The sequence below is a fragment of the Scyliorhinus canicula genome, chromosome 17 (genome assembly GCF_902713615.1).
Source record: "Scyliorhinus canicula chromosome 17, sScyCan1.1, whole genome shotgun sequence".
NCBI lineage: Eukaryota > Metazoa > Chordata > Chondrichthyes > Carcharhiniformes > Scyliorhinidae > Scyliorhinus > Scyliorhinus canicula.
In genome coordinates, this window is record NC_052162.1 from 99,282,695 (window position 1) to 99,301,857 (window position 19,163).

The window sequence follows — 19,163 nt, forward strand, 5'->3', positions numbered from 1 at the left end:
CAGTGAACAGTGTGTTATTTGTGTGTAAGCACCAGTATGACTGAAACAAGCAAAGCAATGAAGACCGAAACCAGATACTTGAAGTGTCATGATCCAGAATTTTGGAGGGCAGGGTGATCAGGAACTCTTGGGAGAGGGATTCAGCACTCTGACCGAGGAAATGAGAGACTCTGGGGAATCTGGAAGGATGTGCAATGGAATTCCGGAACACCAGTTGGAACCAGGACAACAAAGTAATCTGGGAGGTCAAATGATCTGGAATTCCAGACGAAATCCAGAATCACCAGGAATCTTTTGGTTCTAAACACCATAAAGAGCCTGCACATTGTGGGATGTTCCAAATAGATTGTAAGTCCTGGGATGTCTTGAAACAGACTGTTTGAGTTCTGGGTCACTCTGATTTGATTTGGTTTATTCTTGGCACATGTATTAGTATACAGTGAAAAGTATTGTTTCTTCCATGTTATTCAGACAATGCATACCGGACAGACTGCAGAATGTAATGTTACATTCATAGCTAGTGTGCAGAGAAAAGATCAACTTAATAAGAGGTTTGTCGATTCAAAAGTCTGATAGCAGCATGGAAGAAGCTGTTCTTGAATCGATTAGAACATAGAACAGTACAGCGAAGAACAGGCCCTTCGGCCCTCGATGTTGTGCCGAGCAATGATCACCCTACTCAAACCCACGTATTCACCCTATACCCGTAACCCAACAACCCCCCCCCCCCCCCCCCCCGCCCGCCCCTGCCCCGCTTAACCTTACTTTTTAGGACACTACGGGCAATTTAGCATGGCCAATCCACCTAACCCGCACATCTTTGGACTGTGGGAGGAAACCGGAGCACCCGGAGGAAACCCACGCACACACGGGGAGGACGTGCAGACTCCGCACAGACAGTGACCCAGCCGGGAATCGAACCTGGGACCCTGGAGCTGTGAAGCATTTATGCTAACCACCATGCTACCGTGCTGCCCCTTGGTACGTGACCTCAAACTTTGGTATCTTTTTCCTGACGGAAGACGGTGGGAGTATGTCCGGGGTGCGTGGGGTCTTTAATTATGCTGACTACCTTTCCGAGGCAGCGGGAAATGTAGACAGAGTCAATGGACGGGAGGCTGGTTTGCGTGATCGACTGGGCAACATTCACCTTTTGTAGATTCTTGCGGTCTTGGGCAGCAAGTATTCTACACATTGTTCTGTATGTGTGTGTGTGTATCTGTAGGGGGAGCCAGGATAGTGGAATTCTGGGTGGATACACACTACTTCTTCAGTTCTCTATCCGAAAGGAGTCGGACCTGCAACATTCACCATGGAGTAGGGCAATGAGGCAGGTCCTGAATCCATCCCGAGCGACTGGGACTGGGGACCAGGACGGGCAGCACGGTAGCACAGTGAATATCATTGTGGCTTCACAGCGCCGGGGTCCAAGGTTCGATTCTCTGCTGGGTCACTATCTGCAGAGTCTGCACGTTCTCCCCGTGTCTGCGTGGGTTTCCTCCGGGTGCTCTGGTTTCCTCCCACAGTCCAACTATGCGCAGGTTAGGTGGTTTGGCCATGCTAAATTGCCCTTAGTGTCCAAACAAATGTTAGGAGGGAGGGGTTGGTTTAGCTCACTCAGCTAAATTGCTGGCTTTTAAAGCAGACCAAGCAGGCCAGCAGCACGGTTCTCGTACCAGCCTCCCTGGACAGGCGCCGGAATGTGGCGACTAGGGGCTTTTCACAGTAACTTCATTGAAGCCTACTCGTGACAATAAGCGATTTTCATTCATTTCATTTTTCATTATTGGGTTACCGGGATAGGGTGGAAGTGAGGGCTTAAGTGGGTCGGTGCAGACTCGATGGGCCAAATGGCCTCCTTCTGCACTGTATGTTCTGTGATTAAACTCCGCTCTGGGCATCACTCTGATTCCACCGCACTGCCTCTCCCCTCAGAAGCAGTCCCAGTTGCTGCGCAAACACCACATTTCCCAATATGTTGTATCTGGAGTTCCTGATGGTGAAGGCTCGAATCCCCTCAGGAATCTCTCCCACTGTGCCCTGCTGCCGTTTAGATGTTGGGCGGAGAGGAGGGGTAGATTTACAGTTTAACACTCCGCCTGTTTGGCCGGGAGAAGGGGGGCTCCAGAGCGGCGCCCGGCACTTCGGGTTCAGCACGTGTTTGCTGGAGGCTGCCATGTTGGGGTGAGTGGGCGGGGCCATGGTCTTTCCGCTTCCGGGTTGTGGGGCCCGGACGTGTGAAGGTCACAGGGAGAGCGGGAGCGGGACACAGAGAAACCCCCACCGGGAGAGAGCGAGTTCCCCGTCCACTCCCCGGACACGGATCCCCCAATACCCGGGGCATGGAGTCCCAGGCTCAGGCTCTGTCCGCGGATCCTCATTTGCAACAATTCATTGAGGTGGAGAGTCAGAAGCAGAAATTCCAACAGCTGGTTCATGGCCTGACTGAGCTTTGCTGGGTAAGCGATAGTTAACGTTACCAGTAACTAACTAGTGCTGACTCAACCAGAGCATGGCTTGACTGAGCCCTGCTGGGTAAGTGATAGTTAATGTAACAGCACGTTATGTGGGCAGCATGGTAGCATTGTGGTTAGCACAATCGCTTCACAGCTCCAGGGTCCTAAGTTCGATTCCGACTTGGGTCACTGTCTGCACATCCTCCCTGTGTGTGCGTGGGTTTCCTCACACAGTCCAAAGATGTGCAGGTTAGTTGGTTTGGCCATGATAAATTGCCCTTAGTGACCAAAATAAAAGGGTTAGGAGTTATTGGGTTACGGGGATAGGGTGGAAGTGTAAGTGGGTTGGTACAGACTCAATGGGCTGAATGGCCTTCTGCACTCTATGTTCTAAAAGCTTGTGTCGCAGATCTCTGCTGGTTAACTGGTGATGGTTATATAACCCAGAATTAACTGGTTATGCCTGACCAGCATGAGTAACTAGCAATATTGTTAACATGACCTAAACAGTAGCAACAAACTGCTGGGTAACTAGTGATACGGTTAATTAAACTGACTAGAGCTTAGGCTCACTGAACATTGTTAATTAAATATGCTGTGTGTGACGATTGGCTGCTCCAGACCCAAGTACACCCCTTCCTTCCTCCCATGTTTTTCTGTCCTTTTTCTTCCTCTTCCTATTCTACAGTCATTTATCGATTTATTGGCTGTTGCTCGCTTGCCCAACCCACCAGTCACTCTCCCTCTCTACATTTCCCTGCTCAGGTCAACAGCGTGGGTTCAATTCCCGTACCAGCCTCCCCGAACAGGTGCCGGAATGTGGCGACTAGGGGCTTTTCACAGTAACTTCATTGAAGCCTACTCATGACAATAGGCGATTTTAATTTCATTTCATTGACAAGGCATTTGACATTGTAGGTTTGACAGAGTCTTGCAGATTGTGTGTTGCCTGCTTATCTCCTCTGGATTCCTCCCGGCCTGGCTATACTCCACACCACTTGCCCCACATGCTGTGACTGTTTTCACCTTGGTGGCATCTTGATGTTTCCTCTTCTCCATCCCATTTCTGCCCCTCTATCTAGTTCTTCCCCTGTTGTATCCGATTTTCTCTCTCAGATTTTCTTCGGCTTTTGCACCCACCAAAGAGCTTCTCATCCACCTCTAATTGCATTGCCTTCTCTCCTGAGATCACTAGCCTCCTCTCCACTCTTCATCGCTCCCTCTTTTTAAACGGACAGGTGTCTGAGTGTGGTGATAGGGGATTTTCACAATAACTTCATTACAGTACCCAAAGAGAAAATGCTGGAAAATCCCAGCAGCTCTGGCAGCATCTGTAGGAAGACAAAAGAGCTAACGCCCTTGAAACATTTGCTCTTTTCTCTCCCTACAGATGCTGCCAGACATGCTGAGATTTTCCAGCGTTTTCTCTTTGGTTTCAGATTCCAGCTTTAGTTTCAGATTTCAGCAACTGCAGGAATTTGCTTTTAACTTCATTGCAGTGTTAATGTAAGCCTAATGTGACACTAATAAATATTATTATTATCTCCCAAATTCTTTCATCTTTCCAACTCCCTTGGCCTGTATCACTGACAAGTCCGTTCCTGACCACTGGTATCTTTCACGAACCACACCTCCTAGATCACCTGCACCTTAGTTTCCTCCAGATTCAATAGATTCCAGCATCCCCACCTTCTCCCCATCACAATCCTCAGCACATTCTGCTACTGGCACTCTCTCTGACCAAACCTACCCTCATTTTTAAAAAAAATTAATTTATGGGTTACGCACAATGCTGGTTAGGCCAACATTTATTGCCCATCCCTCGTTGTTATTCAGAAGGTGCGGGTGAGGTGTCTTCTTGAACCGCTGCAGTCCTTGAGGTGTAGGAACACCCACCGTGCTGTGAGGGAGTTCAAGGATGTTGTCCCAGCGACAGTGAAAGACCAGCGATTTATTTCCAAGTCAAGGTTGTGAGTGATTTGGAGGGGAATCTCCAGGTGGTGTGGTTTCCAGGTATCTGCTGTTCATGTCCTTCTAGATGGTAGTGGTCGTGGGTTGGAAGATGTTCTCTAAGGCGCCTTGGTGAGTTAATTCAGTGCATCAGGGAGCGTACCACAAGGATCTGTTCTGGGGCCGTTGCTGTTTGTCATTTTTATAAATGACCTAGAGGAGGGCGCAGAAGGATGGGTGAGTAAATTTGCAGACGACACTAAAGTCGGTGGAGTTGTAGACAGTGCGGAAGGATGTTGCAGGTTACAGAGGGACATAGATAAGCTGCAGAGCTGGGCTGAGAGGTGGCAAATGGAGTTTAATGTGGAGAAGTGTGAGGTGATTCACTTTGGAAAGAATAACAGAAATGCGGAATATTTGGCTAATGGTAAAATTCTTGGTAGTGTGGATGAGCAGAGGGATCTCGGTGTCCATGTACATAGATCCCTGAAAGTTGCCACCCAGGTTGATAGGGTTGTGAAGAAGGCCTATGGTGTGTTGGCCTTTATTGGTAGAGGGATTGAGTTCCGGAGCCATGAGGTCATGTTGCAGTTGTACAAAACTCTAGTACGGCCGCATTTGGAGTATTGCGTACAGTTCTGGTCGCCTCATTATAGGAAGGACGTGGAAGCTTTGGAACGGGTGCAGAGGAGATTTACCAGGATGTTGCCTGGTATGGAGGGAAAATCTTATGAGGAAAGGCTGATGGACTTGAGGTTGTTTTCGTTAGAGAGAAGAAGGTTAAGAGGTGACTTAATAGAGGCATACAAAATGATCAGAGGGTTAGATAGGGTGGACAGCGAGAGCCTTCTCCCGCGGATGGAGGTGGCTAGCACGAGGGGACATAGCCTTAAATTGAGGGGTAATAGATATAGGTCAGAGGTGGGTTTTTTACGCAAAGAGTGGTGAGGCCGTGGAATGCCCTACCTGCAACAGTAGTGAACACGCCAACATTGAGGGCATTTAAAAATTTATTGGATAAGCATATGGATGATAAGGGCATAGTGTAGGTTAGATGGCCTTTAGATTTTTTCCATGTCGGTGCAACATCGAGGGCCGAAGGGCCTGTAATGCGCTGTATCGTTCTATGTTCTATCTTGCAGATTGTACACACAGATGCCACTGTTTGTCGGTGGTGGAGGGTTTGAATGTTTGTGGAAGGAAGAGCAATCAAGCGGGCTGTTTTGTCGTGGATGGTGTTGAGCTTCTTGAGTGTTGTTGGAACTGCACTCAGTGGGCTGTTTAGCACAGAGCTAAATTGCTGATTTTGAAAGCAGACCAAGGCAGGCCAGCAGCATGGTTCAATTCCTGTAACAGCCTACCTGAACAGGCGCCGGAATGTGGCAACTAGGGGCTTTTCACAGTAACTTCATTTGAAGCCTACTTGTGACAATAAGCGATTTTCATCCAGGCAAGCGGAGAGTATTCCATTACACTCCTCACTTGTGCCTTGTAGATGGTGGACAGGTTTGTGTGTGTGTGTGTGGGGGGGGGGAAGAGTCAGGAGAGGAGTTACTCGCCGTAGAATTCCTCGCCTTTGACTTGCCCTGGTAGCCACAGTATTGATGTGACTAGTCCAGTTCAGTTTCTGATCAACGGTAACCCCCAGGAAGTTGATTGTGGGGGATTCAGTGATGATAATGCCATTGATGTGAAAGGACATGGTTAAATCCTCTCTTGTAGGAGATGGTCATTGCTTGGCACTTCTGTGGCGCAAATGTAACTTGCCACTTGTCAGCCCAAGCTTGGATATTGTCCAGGTCTTGCTGCATTTGGTCATGGACTGCTTCAGTATCTGAGGAGTCGCGAGTGGTGCTGAACATTGTACAGTCATCAGAAAATATCCCCACTTCTGGCCTTATGATGGAAGGAAGGTCATTGATGAAGCAGCTCAAGATGGTTGGGCCTAGGGGCTCCTGTTGTGGCTTGGTGATGATTGCTTTCTTTGATAACGCTCCCATGAAGCACCCTAGGATGTTGAACTATGTGAAAGGTGCTGTGCAAGTTGTCAGAGAGCAAAGATAAACTGCAGACAGCTTCAAACATTGGGAACATTGAAGCTACATCTTTGGCCCCCTTCAGATTGCGTTCCCTTGCCATCCCTTTCCTGACCACTGTCTCGTATGGTGACAGATTAGCTCACTGGGCTAAATCACTGGCTTTTAAAGCAGGCCAGCGGCACGGTTCGATTCCCATACCAGCCTCCCCGAGCAGGTGCCGGAATGTGGCGACTAGGGGCTTTTCACAGTAACTTCATTGAAGCCTCCTCGTGACAATAAGCGTTTTTCATTTTCGGATTGTTTACGTCCTCCGCATCCTATCTGAGTCTGAACTAAGCATCCCTCATCACAGAGGCACCTCCCGTTCACCTCTTCACCACCTGCTGTGTTAACTCTGAAATTTTGATTTAACTTTCTGAATTTCACTGAACAAGCTATTTCTGCTACTCTGTGTTCAGTTTGTTGTATCCGTCTTACTGCAGCTGTACAATAGATTGCGTTCAGTGCTGCTTTCTGAGAAAACCCGCAGGCATAGAAATCTTAGAGAAGCTTTAGGAGCCGCTCCAAGGGGTTGCAGCATCTCTTGATGACTAGCCATTCAAAAACTGCTGTCTTCGTGTTGGAGAGAGTTGAATGAGAGTTGAATACAGATGTCTGATATACTGGGAGGGTGCGAGAAAACCTGCAAACTAGTTCAATTTAAACCAGGACTGCAGGACAGAGGGTCATGGGATTAGTATCTCTGGGAGGAGACTGGAATGAGTTGATCGACATGTACCTGATAGTGAGTCAGTCCCAGTCTAAGGAGAGATGAATTGGATAGAGTCTCCTCATCTCCACAGAGTGTGAGCCATTCCATTGTTTTACCTTCTTTTTACTCTATATATTTTAGCCATAAGAGGTCGACAGCACAGAAAAGACCCTTCTTTGCCCTTTGTGCAGGTCAAAAACAACCCCCTATTCTAGTCCTATTTTTCCGCACTTGGCCCATAGCCTTGCATGCCAGGGCATCACAAGTGGACATCTAAATACTTCTTGCGATGCTTCTTCTACTTGTAGGAAAGATGTTTCATTGTGTACCTTAATTTTATTTTAGTTTCTTTACCCAATTCACTTTTTCAAAACCTTGCTTTCTGCTTGCCCACACTACACAATGTACGTGGTCGCTCTGGTTCCAACCACACACCTCAGCCACCATCCCCTGTCTGCTTCTCACCACTCTGCTGCCCCCATGGGAGTTTTGATGGCATTGGGGCTTGGATCAGGGTGGGGTGGGAGCGGTTGGGGATCTGCCCAAGCTTGGAAGTGAGCATAGACTTTGAATGATTGAAGCCTGCGTGCCATAAAGGTTCTGAACTTCGCCGAATATTCTGACAAGTCTGGGTGTTTGGGAGGGGGGGGGGGGGGTGTCAGAGCAATTGTCGCCACTGGGGGTTGCAATCAGGGAATGGGGTTGGAATTAATGGGAAACTCAGGACGAGGGAGGCCCAAGCTTTCCTCGTGTTCTGATGCACCCTGAGCTCCCCCTGGGGCAGCAGGGTAGCATGGTGGTTAGCATACATGCTTCACAGCTCCAGGGTCCCAGGTTCGATTCCCGGCTGGGTCACTGTCTGTGTGGAGTCTGCACGTCCTCCCCCTGTGTGCGTGGGTTTCCTCCGGGTGCTCCGGTTTCCTCCCACAGTCCAAAGATGTGCGGGTTAGGTGGATTGGCCATGCTAAATTGCCCGTAGTGTCGTAATAAAAGTAAGGTTAAGGGGGGGGGGGTTGTTGGGTTACGGGTATAGGGTGGATACGTGGGTTTGAGTAGGGTGATCATGGCTCGGCGCAACATTGAGGGCCGAAGGGCCTGTTCTGTGCTGTACTGTTCTATGTTCTACAACAGCAGAGCACAGGAAGACCAGAGAGAATAGATTACTGCTCTGCTTCGATTGCCAGCTACCCGATTTAAGGTGAGAGGTTTATCGCCTCACGTGATCCATGGGGTCAAAGCAGAAAATTTGTTTGTTTCAGACACGGGTTAATTTTTAACAACCGGTCACATTCCAGAATTTCAGAACAGATTTTCAGTAGACAAAAGAATTGCAGTGACAGGCTCGAGAGTGGGCCTGGTGGTAAATGTGGAGGGTCACAGAAGCCAGTGAGTTGTAGAAACAGTAGTCTTGGTATTTTCTAGCATTTACAGGGCTCACTGCAACTGTGAGCATTTACAGGGCTCTCTGGGACTGTGTGAGTATTTACAGGGCTCTCTGGGACTGTGTGAGTATTTACAGGGCTCTCTGGGACTGAGTATTTACAGGGCTCTCTGGGACTGTGTGAGTATTTACAGGGCTCTCTGGAACTGCGTGAGTATTTACAGGGCTCTCTGGGACTGCGTCAGTATTTACAGGGCTCACTGGGACTGCGTGAGTATTTACAGGGCTCTCTGGGACTGAGTATTTACAGGGCTCACTGGGACTGTGTGAGTATTTACAGGGCTCTCTGGGACTGTGTGAGTATTTACAGGGCTCTCTGGAACTGCGTGAGTATTTACAGGGCTCTCTGGGACTGCGTCAGTATTTACAGGGCTCACTGGGACTGCGTGAGTATTTACAGGGCTCTCTGGGACTGAGTATTTACAGGGCTCACTGGGACTGTGTGAGTATTTACAGGGCTCACTGGGACTGTGAGAGTATTTACAGGGCTCACTGGGACTGTGTGAGCATTTACAGGGCTCTCTGGGACTGTGTTAATATTTACAGGGCTCTCTGGGACTGCGTCAGTATTTACAGGGCTCACTGGGACTGAGTATTTACAGGGCTCACTGGGACTGCGTCAGTATTTACAGGGCTCACTGGGACTGTGAGAGTATTTACAGGGCTCACTGGGACTGCGTGAGTATTTACAGGGCTCTCTGGGACTGAGTATTTACAGGGCTCACTGGGACTGCGTCAGTATTTACAGGGCTCACTGGGACTGCGTGAGTATTTACAGGGCTCTCTGGGACTGAGTATTTACAGGGCTAGCTGGGACTGCGTGCGTATTTACAGGGCTCACTGGGACTGCGTGAGTATTTACAGGGCTCTCTGGGACTGTGTGAGTATTTACAGGGCTCTCTGGGACTGTGTGAGTATTTACAGGGCTCTCTGGGACTGCGTGAGTATTTACAGGGCTCTCTGGGACTGAGTATTTACAGGGCTCTCTGGGACTGAGTATTTACAGGGCTCACTGGGACTGCGTCAGTATTTACAGGGCTCACTGGGACTGCGTGAGTATTTACAGGGCTCTCTGGGACTGAGTATTTACAGGGCTAGCTGGGACTGCGTGCGTATTTACAGGGCTCACTGGGACTGCGTGAGTATTTACAGGGCTCTCTGGGACTGTGTGAGTATTTACAGGGCTCTCTGGGACTGTGTGAGTATTTACAGGGCTCTCTGGGACTGCGTGAGTATTTACAGGGCTCTCTGGGACTGTGTTAATATTTACAGGGCTCGCTGGGACTGTGTGAGTATTTACAGGGCTTTCTGGGACTGCGTCAGTATTTACAGGGCTCACTGGGACTGCGTGAGTATTTACAGGGCTCTCTGGGACTGAGTATTTACAGGGCTAGCTGGGACTGTGAGAGTATTTACAGGGCTCACTGGGACTGTGTGAGTATTTACAGGGCTCTCTGGGACTGAGTATTTACAGGGCTAGCTGGGACTGCGTGCGTATTTACAGGGCTCACTGGGACTGCGTGAGTATTTACAGGGCTCTCTGGGACTGTGTGAGTATTTACAGGGCTCTCTGGGACTGTGTGAGTATTTACAGGGCTCTCTGGGACTGAGTATTTACAGGGCTCTCTGGGACTGTGTGAGTATTTACAGTGCTCTCTGGGACTGCGTGAGTATTTACAGGGCTCTCTGGGACTGAGTATTTACAGGGCTAGCTGGGACTGCGTGCGTATTTACAGGGCTCACTGGGACTGGGTGAATATTCACAGGGCTCTCTGGGACTGTGTGAGTATTTACAGGGCTCTCTGGGACTGTGTGAGTATTTACAGGACTCACTGGGACTGCGTGAGTATTTACAGGGCTCACTGGGACTGTGTGAATATTTACAGGCCTCTCTGGGACTGAGAGTACTTACACGGCTCTCTGGGACTGCGTGCGTATTTACAGGGCTCACTGGGACTGCGTGCGTATTTACAGGGCTCTCTGGGACTGTGTGCATATTTACAGGGCTCACTGGGACTGTGCGAATATTTACAGGGCTCACTGGGACTGTGTGAGTATTTACAGGGCTCTCTGGGACTGCGTGTGTATTTACAGGGCTCACTGGGACTGCGTGAGTATTTACAGGGCTCACTGGGACTGTGAGTATTTACATGGCTCACTGGGACTGCGTGAGTATTTACTGGGCTCTCTGGAACTGCGTGAATATTTACAGGGCTCTCTGGGACTGCGTGAGTATTTACAGGGCTCTCTGGGACTGCGTGAGTATTTACAGGGCTCTCTGGGACTGCGTGTGTATTTACAGGGCTCACTGGGACTGCGTGAGTATTTACAGGGTTCTCTGGGACTGCGTGAGTATTTACAGGGCTCACTGGGACTGTGAGTATTTACATGGCTCACTGGGACTGCGTGAGTATTTACTGGGCTCTCTGGAACTGCGTGAATATTTACAGGGCTCTCTGGGACTGCGTGAGTATTTACAGGGCTCTCTGGAACTACGTGAGTATTTACAGGGCTCACTGGGACTGCGTGAGTATTTACAGGGCTCACTGGGACTGCGTGAGTATTTACAGGGCTCTCTGGGACTGCGTGAGTATTTACAGGGCACTCTGGAACTACGTGAGTATTTACAGGGCTCTCTGGAACTACGTGAGTATTTACAGGGCTCTCTGGAACTACGTGACTATTTACAGAGCTTGCTGGGACTGCGTGAGTATTTACAGCGTGAGTGTGTCAGTATTTGCACTGGATACCGGGGTGCGTGTCAGTATTTACATGGATTCTGGGGAGCGTGTCATTATTTACACGGGATCCATCCGGAGAGCACTTCGGCGCGTGCACGGGATCGCTGCGGGATCACGTCCTTGTTTACATGAGGTCTCGTAAATTCATTCAACCCACCCAAACCATTTTGTGCTTTTGCCTGTGTGAGCAATGCCTTGGTAGCCGCCTCCTACCCTGGTCCGACATTCCTTTATCAATCTTTCCCTTATCCATCTATCTACCTATTCCTCAAGGTCAGTATAATCTCCGATATCACATATCCCTGTCATTACTAAAACACCTAATTAAACTGCTGTAACATCGGCCAAATGCACAGCTGCCTCAGCCCACCTGCTGCTGAAACCTTCATCCATGCTTTTGTTGGAGGAGACTTGACAATTCCCATACGCTCTGGCTTCTCTTCCAGCTTCCAACCTCTAGCGTCATGAGCTCTTAGAAAACTGTTCTGTATCTCACCAAATCCCATTTCGCTCTTTGCTTGCTGACCTACACTGGCTCCTGGTTAAGCAAGTTAGTGTTTTCAAATGAGACCGACCTCTCCTCTCCTCTATTTCTGTAACTTGTTGCAGCCTCTCTACCTTCCGACGTCTCTGCACTTGTTTCCGGGGCCGCTTGTGCATCTGTAGTTTTAATTGCCCCACAAATGGTGGCCTGGCTTTGAGTTGGAATTTGCTCACAACTTCTCCACCTTTTTCTTTCCTTCCAGATGCCATGGCCTCTAACACAGGCTTGGTCATGTGTCCATACATCGCCTTGTGTGTCTCATCCTGGTTTGGTTTAGAATGCTCCTGGTGATGTTTTTTTAAAAAAAGTTTTAAAAAATAAATATGGACTACCCAATGATATTTCCAATTTTAAGGGGCAATTTAGTGTGGCCAATCCACCTAATCTACATATCTTTGGGTTTTGGAGGTGAAACCCACTCAGACACACGGAGAATGTGCAAACTCCACACAGACCGTGACCCGGGGCTGGGATCGAACCCAGGTCCTCAGCATGGTAGGCAGCAGTGCTAACTACTGTGATGCCCTTGCAATGTTTTAATCCATTAAAGATGATATACACACAAATGTTAATTGTTTAATCACTAACTCTGGGAATCTATTCTGCAACCTCACAACTTACTGTATAAATTAAAATGTTCCTGTTTCTGCCCTAGATCTCTTACATTAATCTTGTATCTAGAACATAGAACAGCACAGAACAGGCCCTTCGGCCCTCAATGTTGTGCCGAGCCATGATCACCCTACTCAAACCCACGTATCCACCCTATACTCGTAACCCAACAACCCCACCCTTAACCTTACTTTAATTAGGACACTACGGGCAATTTATCATGGCCAATCCACCTAACCCGCACATCTTTGGACTGTGGGAGGAAACCGGAGCACCCGGAGGAAACCCACGCACACAGGGGGAGGACGTGCAGACTCCACACAGACAGTGACCCAGCCGGGAATCGAACCTGGGACCCTGGAGCTGTGAAGCATTTATGCTAACCACCATGCTACCCTGCTGCCCCGTGTGTGCATCTGTCTGCATCTGTGTTGCTTTTTACAAGATCTTCAATCTCCAGAAACAATCCGCAAACTGTATCTTAAAAACTTAGATCAGACTACCCCGAAATCGCCATTGTAACTTCACCTTGTATCGATTCACTGTTACAGCTCGACTTTTAGATTCTTTGCCTCTTTATCGGAAGAGTATTATTTACTTCCCATTTAAGTTTCTTCCGTAAATTTCAATGTTTTCCCTTTCCCTACTGAACTCTGTGGGACCCCACTACCTATTTCCAACCATTGTCTGAAGTTATTGTTAAACCTATTTGCTATCCTCCCTTCATTCTTTGTGCTCTATTCTGCTGCGTGCTGCATTGTCAAAAGCTTTTTGAAGGTGCACAGCTCATATAAAACATAGAACAGCACAGAACAGGCCCTTCGGCCCTTGATGTTGTGCCGAGCCTTCTCCGAAACCAAGATCAAGCTATCCCATTCCCTGTCACTGTGGTGTGCTCCATGTGCCTATCCAATAACCGCTTGAAAGTTCCTAAAGTGTCCGCCTCCACTATCACAGCAGGCAGTCCATTCCACACCCTAACCACTCTGAGTAAAGAACCTACCTCGAACATCCCTCCTATATCTCCCACCCCGAACCTTATAGTTCAGGAAAACAGTGGCCGGATTTGACAGTCAGCATGGATTTACGAAAGGGAAATCAAGCTTGACAAATCTACTAGAATTCTTTGAGGATGTAACTCATAGAGTTGACAAGGAGGAGCCAGTGGATGTGGTTTACTTGGACTTTCGGCAAAATCCCGCATTAGAGATTAGCATGTAAAATTAAAGCACAAGGGTTTAGGGGTACTGAATTAAGATTGATAGAAAACTGGTTGACAGACAGGAAAGAAAGAGCAGGAATAAATGGAAGGCAGTGACTATTGGGGTACCGCAGTGGTCAGTGCTGGGACCCCAGCTATTCAATATAAAGATTAATGACTTGGATGAGGATACTAAATGTCATATGGCCAAATTTCCATTTGGCACAAAGCTGGGTGGGAGAGTGAGCTGTGAGGAGAATGTGATTTGGGCAAGTTGAGTGAGTGGGCAAATGAATGACAGATGCCATGTATTTTGGATAAATGTGAGATTATCCACTTTGGTAGCAAAAATGGGAAGGCAGACTATTATCTGAACAGTCATAAATTAGGAGAGGGGGATGTGCAACGAGATTTGGGTGTTCTCATACACCAGTCGCTGAAAATAAGCATGCAGGTGCAGCAGGAAGTAAAGAATGCAAATGATATGTTGGCCTTCATTGCGAGAGGATTCGAGTACAGGAGCAGGATGTCTTGCTGCAATTATACAGGCCACATCTGGAATATTGTGTGCAGTTTTGGTTGCCTTATCTGACGAAGGATGATCCTATTCTAAAGGGAGTGCAGTGAAGGTTTGCCAGACTGATTCCTGGGTCGGCAGGACTGATGTATGAGGAGAGATTGGGTCAATTAGGATTGTATTCACTGGAGTTCAGAAGATTGAGGGGGGAATCTCATAGAAACCTATAAACATCTAACAGTACTGGACAGGATAGATGCAAGAAAGATGTTCCCGATGGTGGGGGTGCCCAGAACTAGGGGTCACAGTTTGAGGACGCGGTGCAGACCATTTAGGACTGAGGTGAGGAGAATTGTTTTTGCCCAAAGTGGTGAGCCTGTGTAATTCATTATCACAGGTAGTTGAGGCCAAAACATTGTATGTTTTCAAGAAGCAGTTAGATATTGCACTGGGCGAAGGGGATCAAAACATATGGAGGGAAAGCAGGATCAGACTACTGAGTTCAATGATCATAATGAATGGCGGCGCAGGGCCGAATGACATCATTCTGCTCCAATTTTCTATGTTTTTATTCTTCCATCTGTCATATCTGTCACCTCTTCAAAAAACTCAAGATTGTATAGCACACTCATCCTTTCTACTCATGCTCATTACAAAGGGATTGAGTATAGTTGTATAAGGGGAGACAGTGGCATGGTGATCTTGTATCTGTCATAGAATTTACAGTGCAGAAGGAGGTCATTCGGCCCATTGAGTCTGCACCGGCTCTTGGAAAGAGCACACTACCCAAGGTCAACACCTCCCCCCTATTCCCATAACCCAGTAACCCCACCCAACACTAAGGGCAATTTTGGACGCTAAGGGCAATTTATCACGGCCAATCCACCTAACCTGCACATCTTTGGACTGTGGGAGGAAACCGGAGCACCCGGAGGAAACCCACGCACACACGGGGAGGATGTGCAGACTCCGCACAGACAGTGACCAAGCCAGAATCGAACCTGGGACCCTGGAGCTGTGAAGCATTTGTGCTATCCACAATGCTACCGTGCTGTCCTCACTGGACTAGTGGACTATTGGTCTCTGGACGAGTAATCCAGTGACCCTGGGTAATGCTCTGGGAATCCGGGTTCGAATTCAAAAAATACCAAATTAAGTCTAATGATCATGAAATCATTGTCGGAAAAACCCATCTGGTTCACTATTGTCCTTTGGGTCAGGAAATCTGCTGTCCTTATCTGGTCTGGCCTAATGTGGTTGACTCATAATTGCCCTCAGGATAATGAGCAATAAATGCTGACCCAGCCAGTGGGGACCACATCTCGTGAACTAATAAAAAGGTCTTGGTATCGGAGTCGTGATCTGATCAAGGCCCGCTACATTGCACTATGTAACAATACACTTGCCTTAGAGTGAGGTGAAGGTTACCAAACTCTTTACTGTGATGAGGAGATTGAGTTGACTATATCAATGTTCTCTATAGTTTATAAAATTAAGTGGTGATCTTAAGGAGCTTTACAGGGTAGATGATGGGAGGAAGATTTCATTAACTGGGGAGTCTTGAACATGGGATCAAATCTCAAAATGAAGCTAATCAGGACTGGAGATGAGAAACTTCTTCACTTGTTGTGAGACTTTGGCATTCTCTATCCCAGACTGTGTGTATGCTTAAGACATGAGTTTATTCAAGACAGTCATAGCATCAGTCATTACATCATGATTCTGCTGGTTGAGTTCATGCCAGCTTTCTGTCGAGCAGGCCAGTAAATCTCTTCCCTTTGCTCTATCTGAAGCATAGCAAGTTTATTTTCCTCCAGTCTCCATTCGGTTTTCTTCTTAAAGTCATTGATCGCCCCCACTCCCACCACCCTCTTGAACAGCAAAATCAAAGTAATTACCCCCTGTGGCACCAGGGAGGGGGATCTTCCATACATTCTCCCTGTGTCTCTTGCCCACAACCTTGGACAAGTCCCCTCATCCTCGTACAGTCCGATAGCTGATGAGCTTTTGTCTTCCTTTTCTAAACCTTGTTTTGTAAAGCTCATCAAATCTCTCAATCTCCTTTCCCCAAGAATAACGATCTCAGATTCTCCAATCAAACCTTTTAGCTAAAGTTCCTCAATCCTTGCACCCTTTCTAAAGTACGGTGAATAGAACACAATACTCTAGTTATGAATAGAATAGAACAGTACAGCACAGAACAGGCCCTTCGGCCCTCGATGTTGTGCCGAGCAATGATCACCCTACTCAAACCCACGTATCCACCCTATACCCATAACCCAACAACCCCCCCTTAACCTTACTTTTTTAGGACACTACGGGCAATTTAGCATGGCCAATCCACCTAACCTGCACATCTTTGGACTGTGGGAGGAAACCGGAGCACCCGGAGGAAACCCACGCACACACGGGGAGGACGTGCAGACTCCACACAGACAATGACCCAGCCGGGAACCGAATCTGGGACCCTGGAGCTGTGAAGCATTTATGCTAACCACCATGCTACTGTGCTGCCCCAAGTTGGGGCCTAACCAGGGCTTTATAAAGGCTCAGTATAACTCTGTGGACTTTGTACTCATTTCTTCCTATTTCTGAAGCCCTAGATCCCGTATACTTTGCTAACTGCTCTCTCTCGATATGTTCTACCACATTCAAAGCTATATGGTATACATACCGTCCTCTGTCTCTGCACATGAACTGTGCCAATAAGACTGCATTGCCTGTCCCTATCCCTTCTGCCAAATTGCCTCGGCTCTCAATTCTCTGCACGGTAGCATAATGGTTAGCACAGTTGCTTCACAGCTCCAGGGTCCCAGGTTCGATTCTCGGCTTGGGTCACTATGCGGAATCTGCACGTTCTTCCCGTGTCTGCGTGGGTTTCCTCCGGGTGCTCCAGTTTCCTCCCACAGTCCAAAGATGTGTGGGTTAGGTGGATTGGCCATGATAAGTTGCCCTTAGTGTCCAAAAAATGTTAAGTGGGGGTTACTGGGTTCCAAGGATAGGATAGATATGTGGGCTTCAGTAGGGTGCTCTTTGTAAAGGCCGGTGCAGACTCGATAGGCCGAATGGCCTCCTGCACTGTAAATTCTATGAAATTACGTCTGCCCATAATGCTAACTTGTCTCCTGTTCGGGTTGATCAACCGTATTATTTGTCACAGCTTTGTTTGGTATCATTGTCAAGTTTTAAAATTTTACTCTATTCCAATATCCAAATCCTGAATGTGTAAAAATGATCAATTCTGTCTGTACTATGGGATTAAAGAATATAGATAGTGCAGGAAGGTGGAATTGAGGCATAAGATCAGTTGTGAATTTACTGAATGGTGTAATAGTCTAGGAGGGTTGAATAGTTTATTCCAGCTCCTGTGCTTCAAATCACTTTCTCATGTAGAGACCCCATTCCAGTATTCTGAAAGCGGTCACTATCCTGTTCTCTATTATCTGTGATTTTTATTTCTATAGTCACAATTTCCCTCCGAGTTGGAGGATTTGCACCATTCTGGCAAATTACCTTCGTTAAACTTCACCCTGTTCTCTGTTGTTCTCTTGCTGATGGTGTCTGTCCTCTCCCATGGCAGGATAAGTGTATGGATAAACCAGGCCCTCGGCTTGACAGCAGAACAGAAACCTGCTTTGTGAACTGTGTGGAACGTTTCATCGACACCAGCCAGTTCATCCTCAATCGACTGGAACAGACGCAGAAAAGCAAAATGTCACCAGAGAGCCTGAGCGATTGAGCAGGCAGAAGGACCATGGATCGGCAATATACAATACAAAGGATTTGCCTCAACACATGACACAGTGCAGGATGGGCACAGTGCAGGATGGGCAGCATTGCTCTGTGGTTGTGGCACAGCCCTGCAGGACCGGCTATCCTGTGGCTGCCCTTTAAAAGGACCTTAACTCAAGCTAACATGTCTTTGATACTGAGTTTCCTGTATGAACGTTACACCATCCAGAAATAAAGCATGGTGGCATTTTTAACATACGGTACTGCAATATTCTGTGTACTATCTTCAGGATGAATACTTAAATCTGGGCTGAGAGAGATTGTCCATACAAACTGGTGTTAGCCAGTGATTTTCAACTGGCTGGATGAGAGTCTGTGTGATTTTCACACTGATTTGGGGCGGGGGGAAGAGATAGACAGAGAGGAGGAGGGAGAAAGAGTCTGATTTTCACACTGATGCGATGCGGGGCAGGGTGGGGGTGTCCTGTGCTATTTTCAACACTGATGGGACCGGGGTCGGTGTGGTTTATACGCTGACGAGGTGGTGGGGGGGGTCTGTGATTTTTCAACACTGATGGGACCAGGGGGGGGGGAAGAGGAGTGATTTTCACAATGATGGGAGAGTGGGGGGCCTGTGCGGTTTTTAACACTGATGGGACGGGGCCCTGTGCTTGAGATTTCTCGCACGGTGATGGAATGGCTTGTTTGAGATTACCTGCATGGAGACAGAACAGGAGTCTGTGGCTGCGATTTTCTGCAGGGTGCTGATATGGCGTGTTTGAAATTTTTCACACGGTGACGGGACGTGGATCTGTCCCTGTTTTTACATTCCACAACCACGCAGTCTCTGCAGAGATAAAAATAGAAAGTGCTGGAAAAACTCAGCAGGGCTGCAGAATCTGTGGAGGAAGAAACGGTTAATGATTCACTCCAATATGACTTCGGAACTGAAGAGACAGTTCGGAAGATGTATTGGATTGGAAATATCAATTCTGTTCCTCTCACCACAGAAGTTACCAGAGCTGCTGAGTTGTTCTAGCACTTTGTTTTTAATCAAGATCTCCAGCTGCCACAGTATTTTCCTTTGATTTAGTTTGAATAGAGAGACAGCAGGTCTTGTCACACACTGTACAGATGCAGTGATGCTCGATGACATGCCTGCAGGTAGTGTTCTACTGA

General features: G+C 47.8%; 1 protein-coding gene across 1 annotated transcript; it reads left to right on the forward strand.

Moving 5' to 3' along the window:
* The first annotated feature begins 2,208 nt into the window (after positions 1 to 2,208).
* Positions 2,209 to 18,242, forward strand: timm8a (translocase of inner mitochondrial membrane 8 homolog A (yeast)). The gene is made up of 2 exons (XM_038775733.1): positions 2,209 to 2,459; positions 17,833 to 18,242. The coding sequence occupies exons 1-2, from the start codon at positions 2,343 to 2,345 to the stop codon at positions 17,989 to 17,991; spliced, it is 276 nt and encodes a 91-aa protein (XP_038631661.1). The 5' UTR covers positions 2,209 to 2,342; the 3' UTR covers positions 17,992 to 18,242.
* Positions 18,243 to 19,163: the final 921 nt, after the last annotated feature.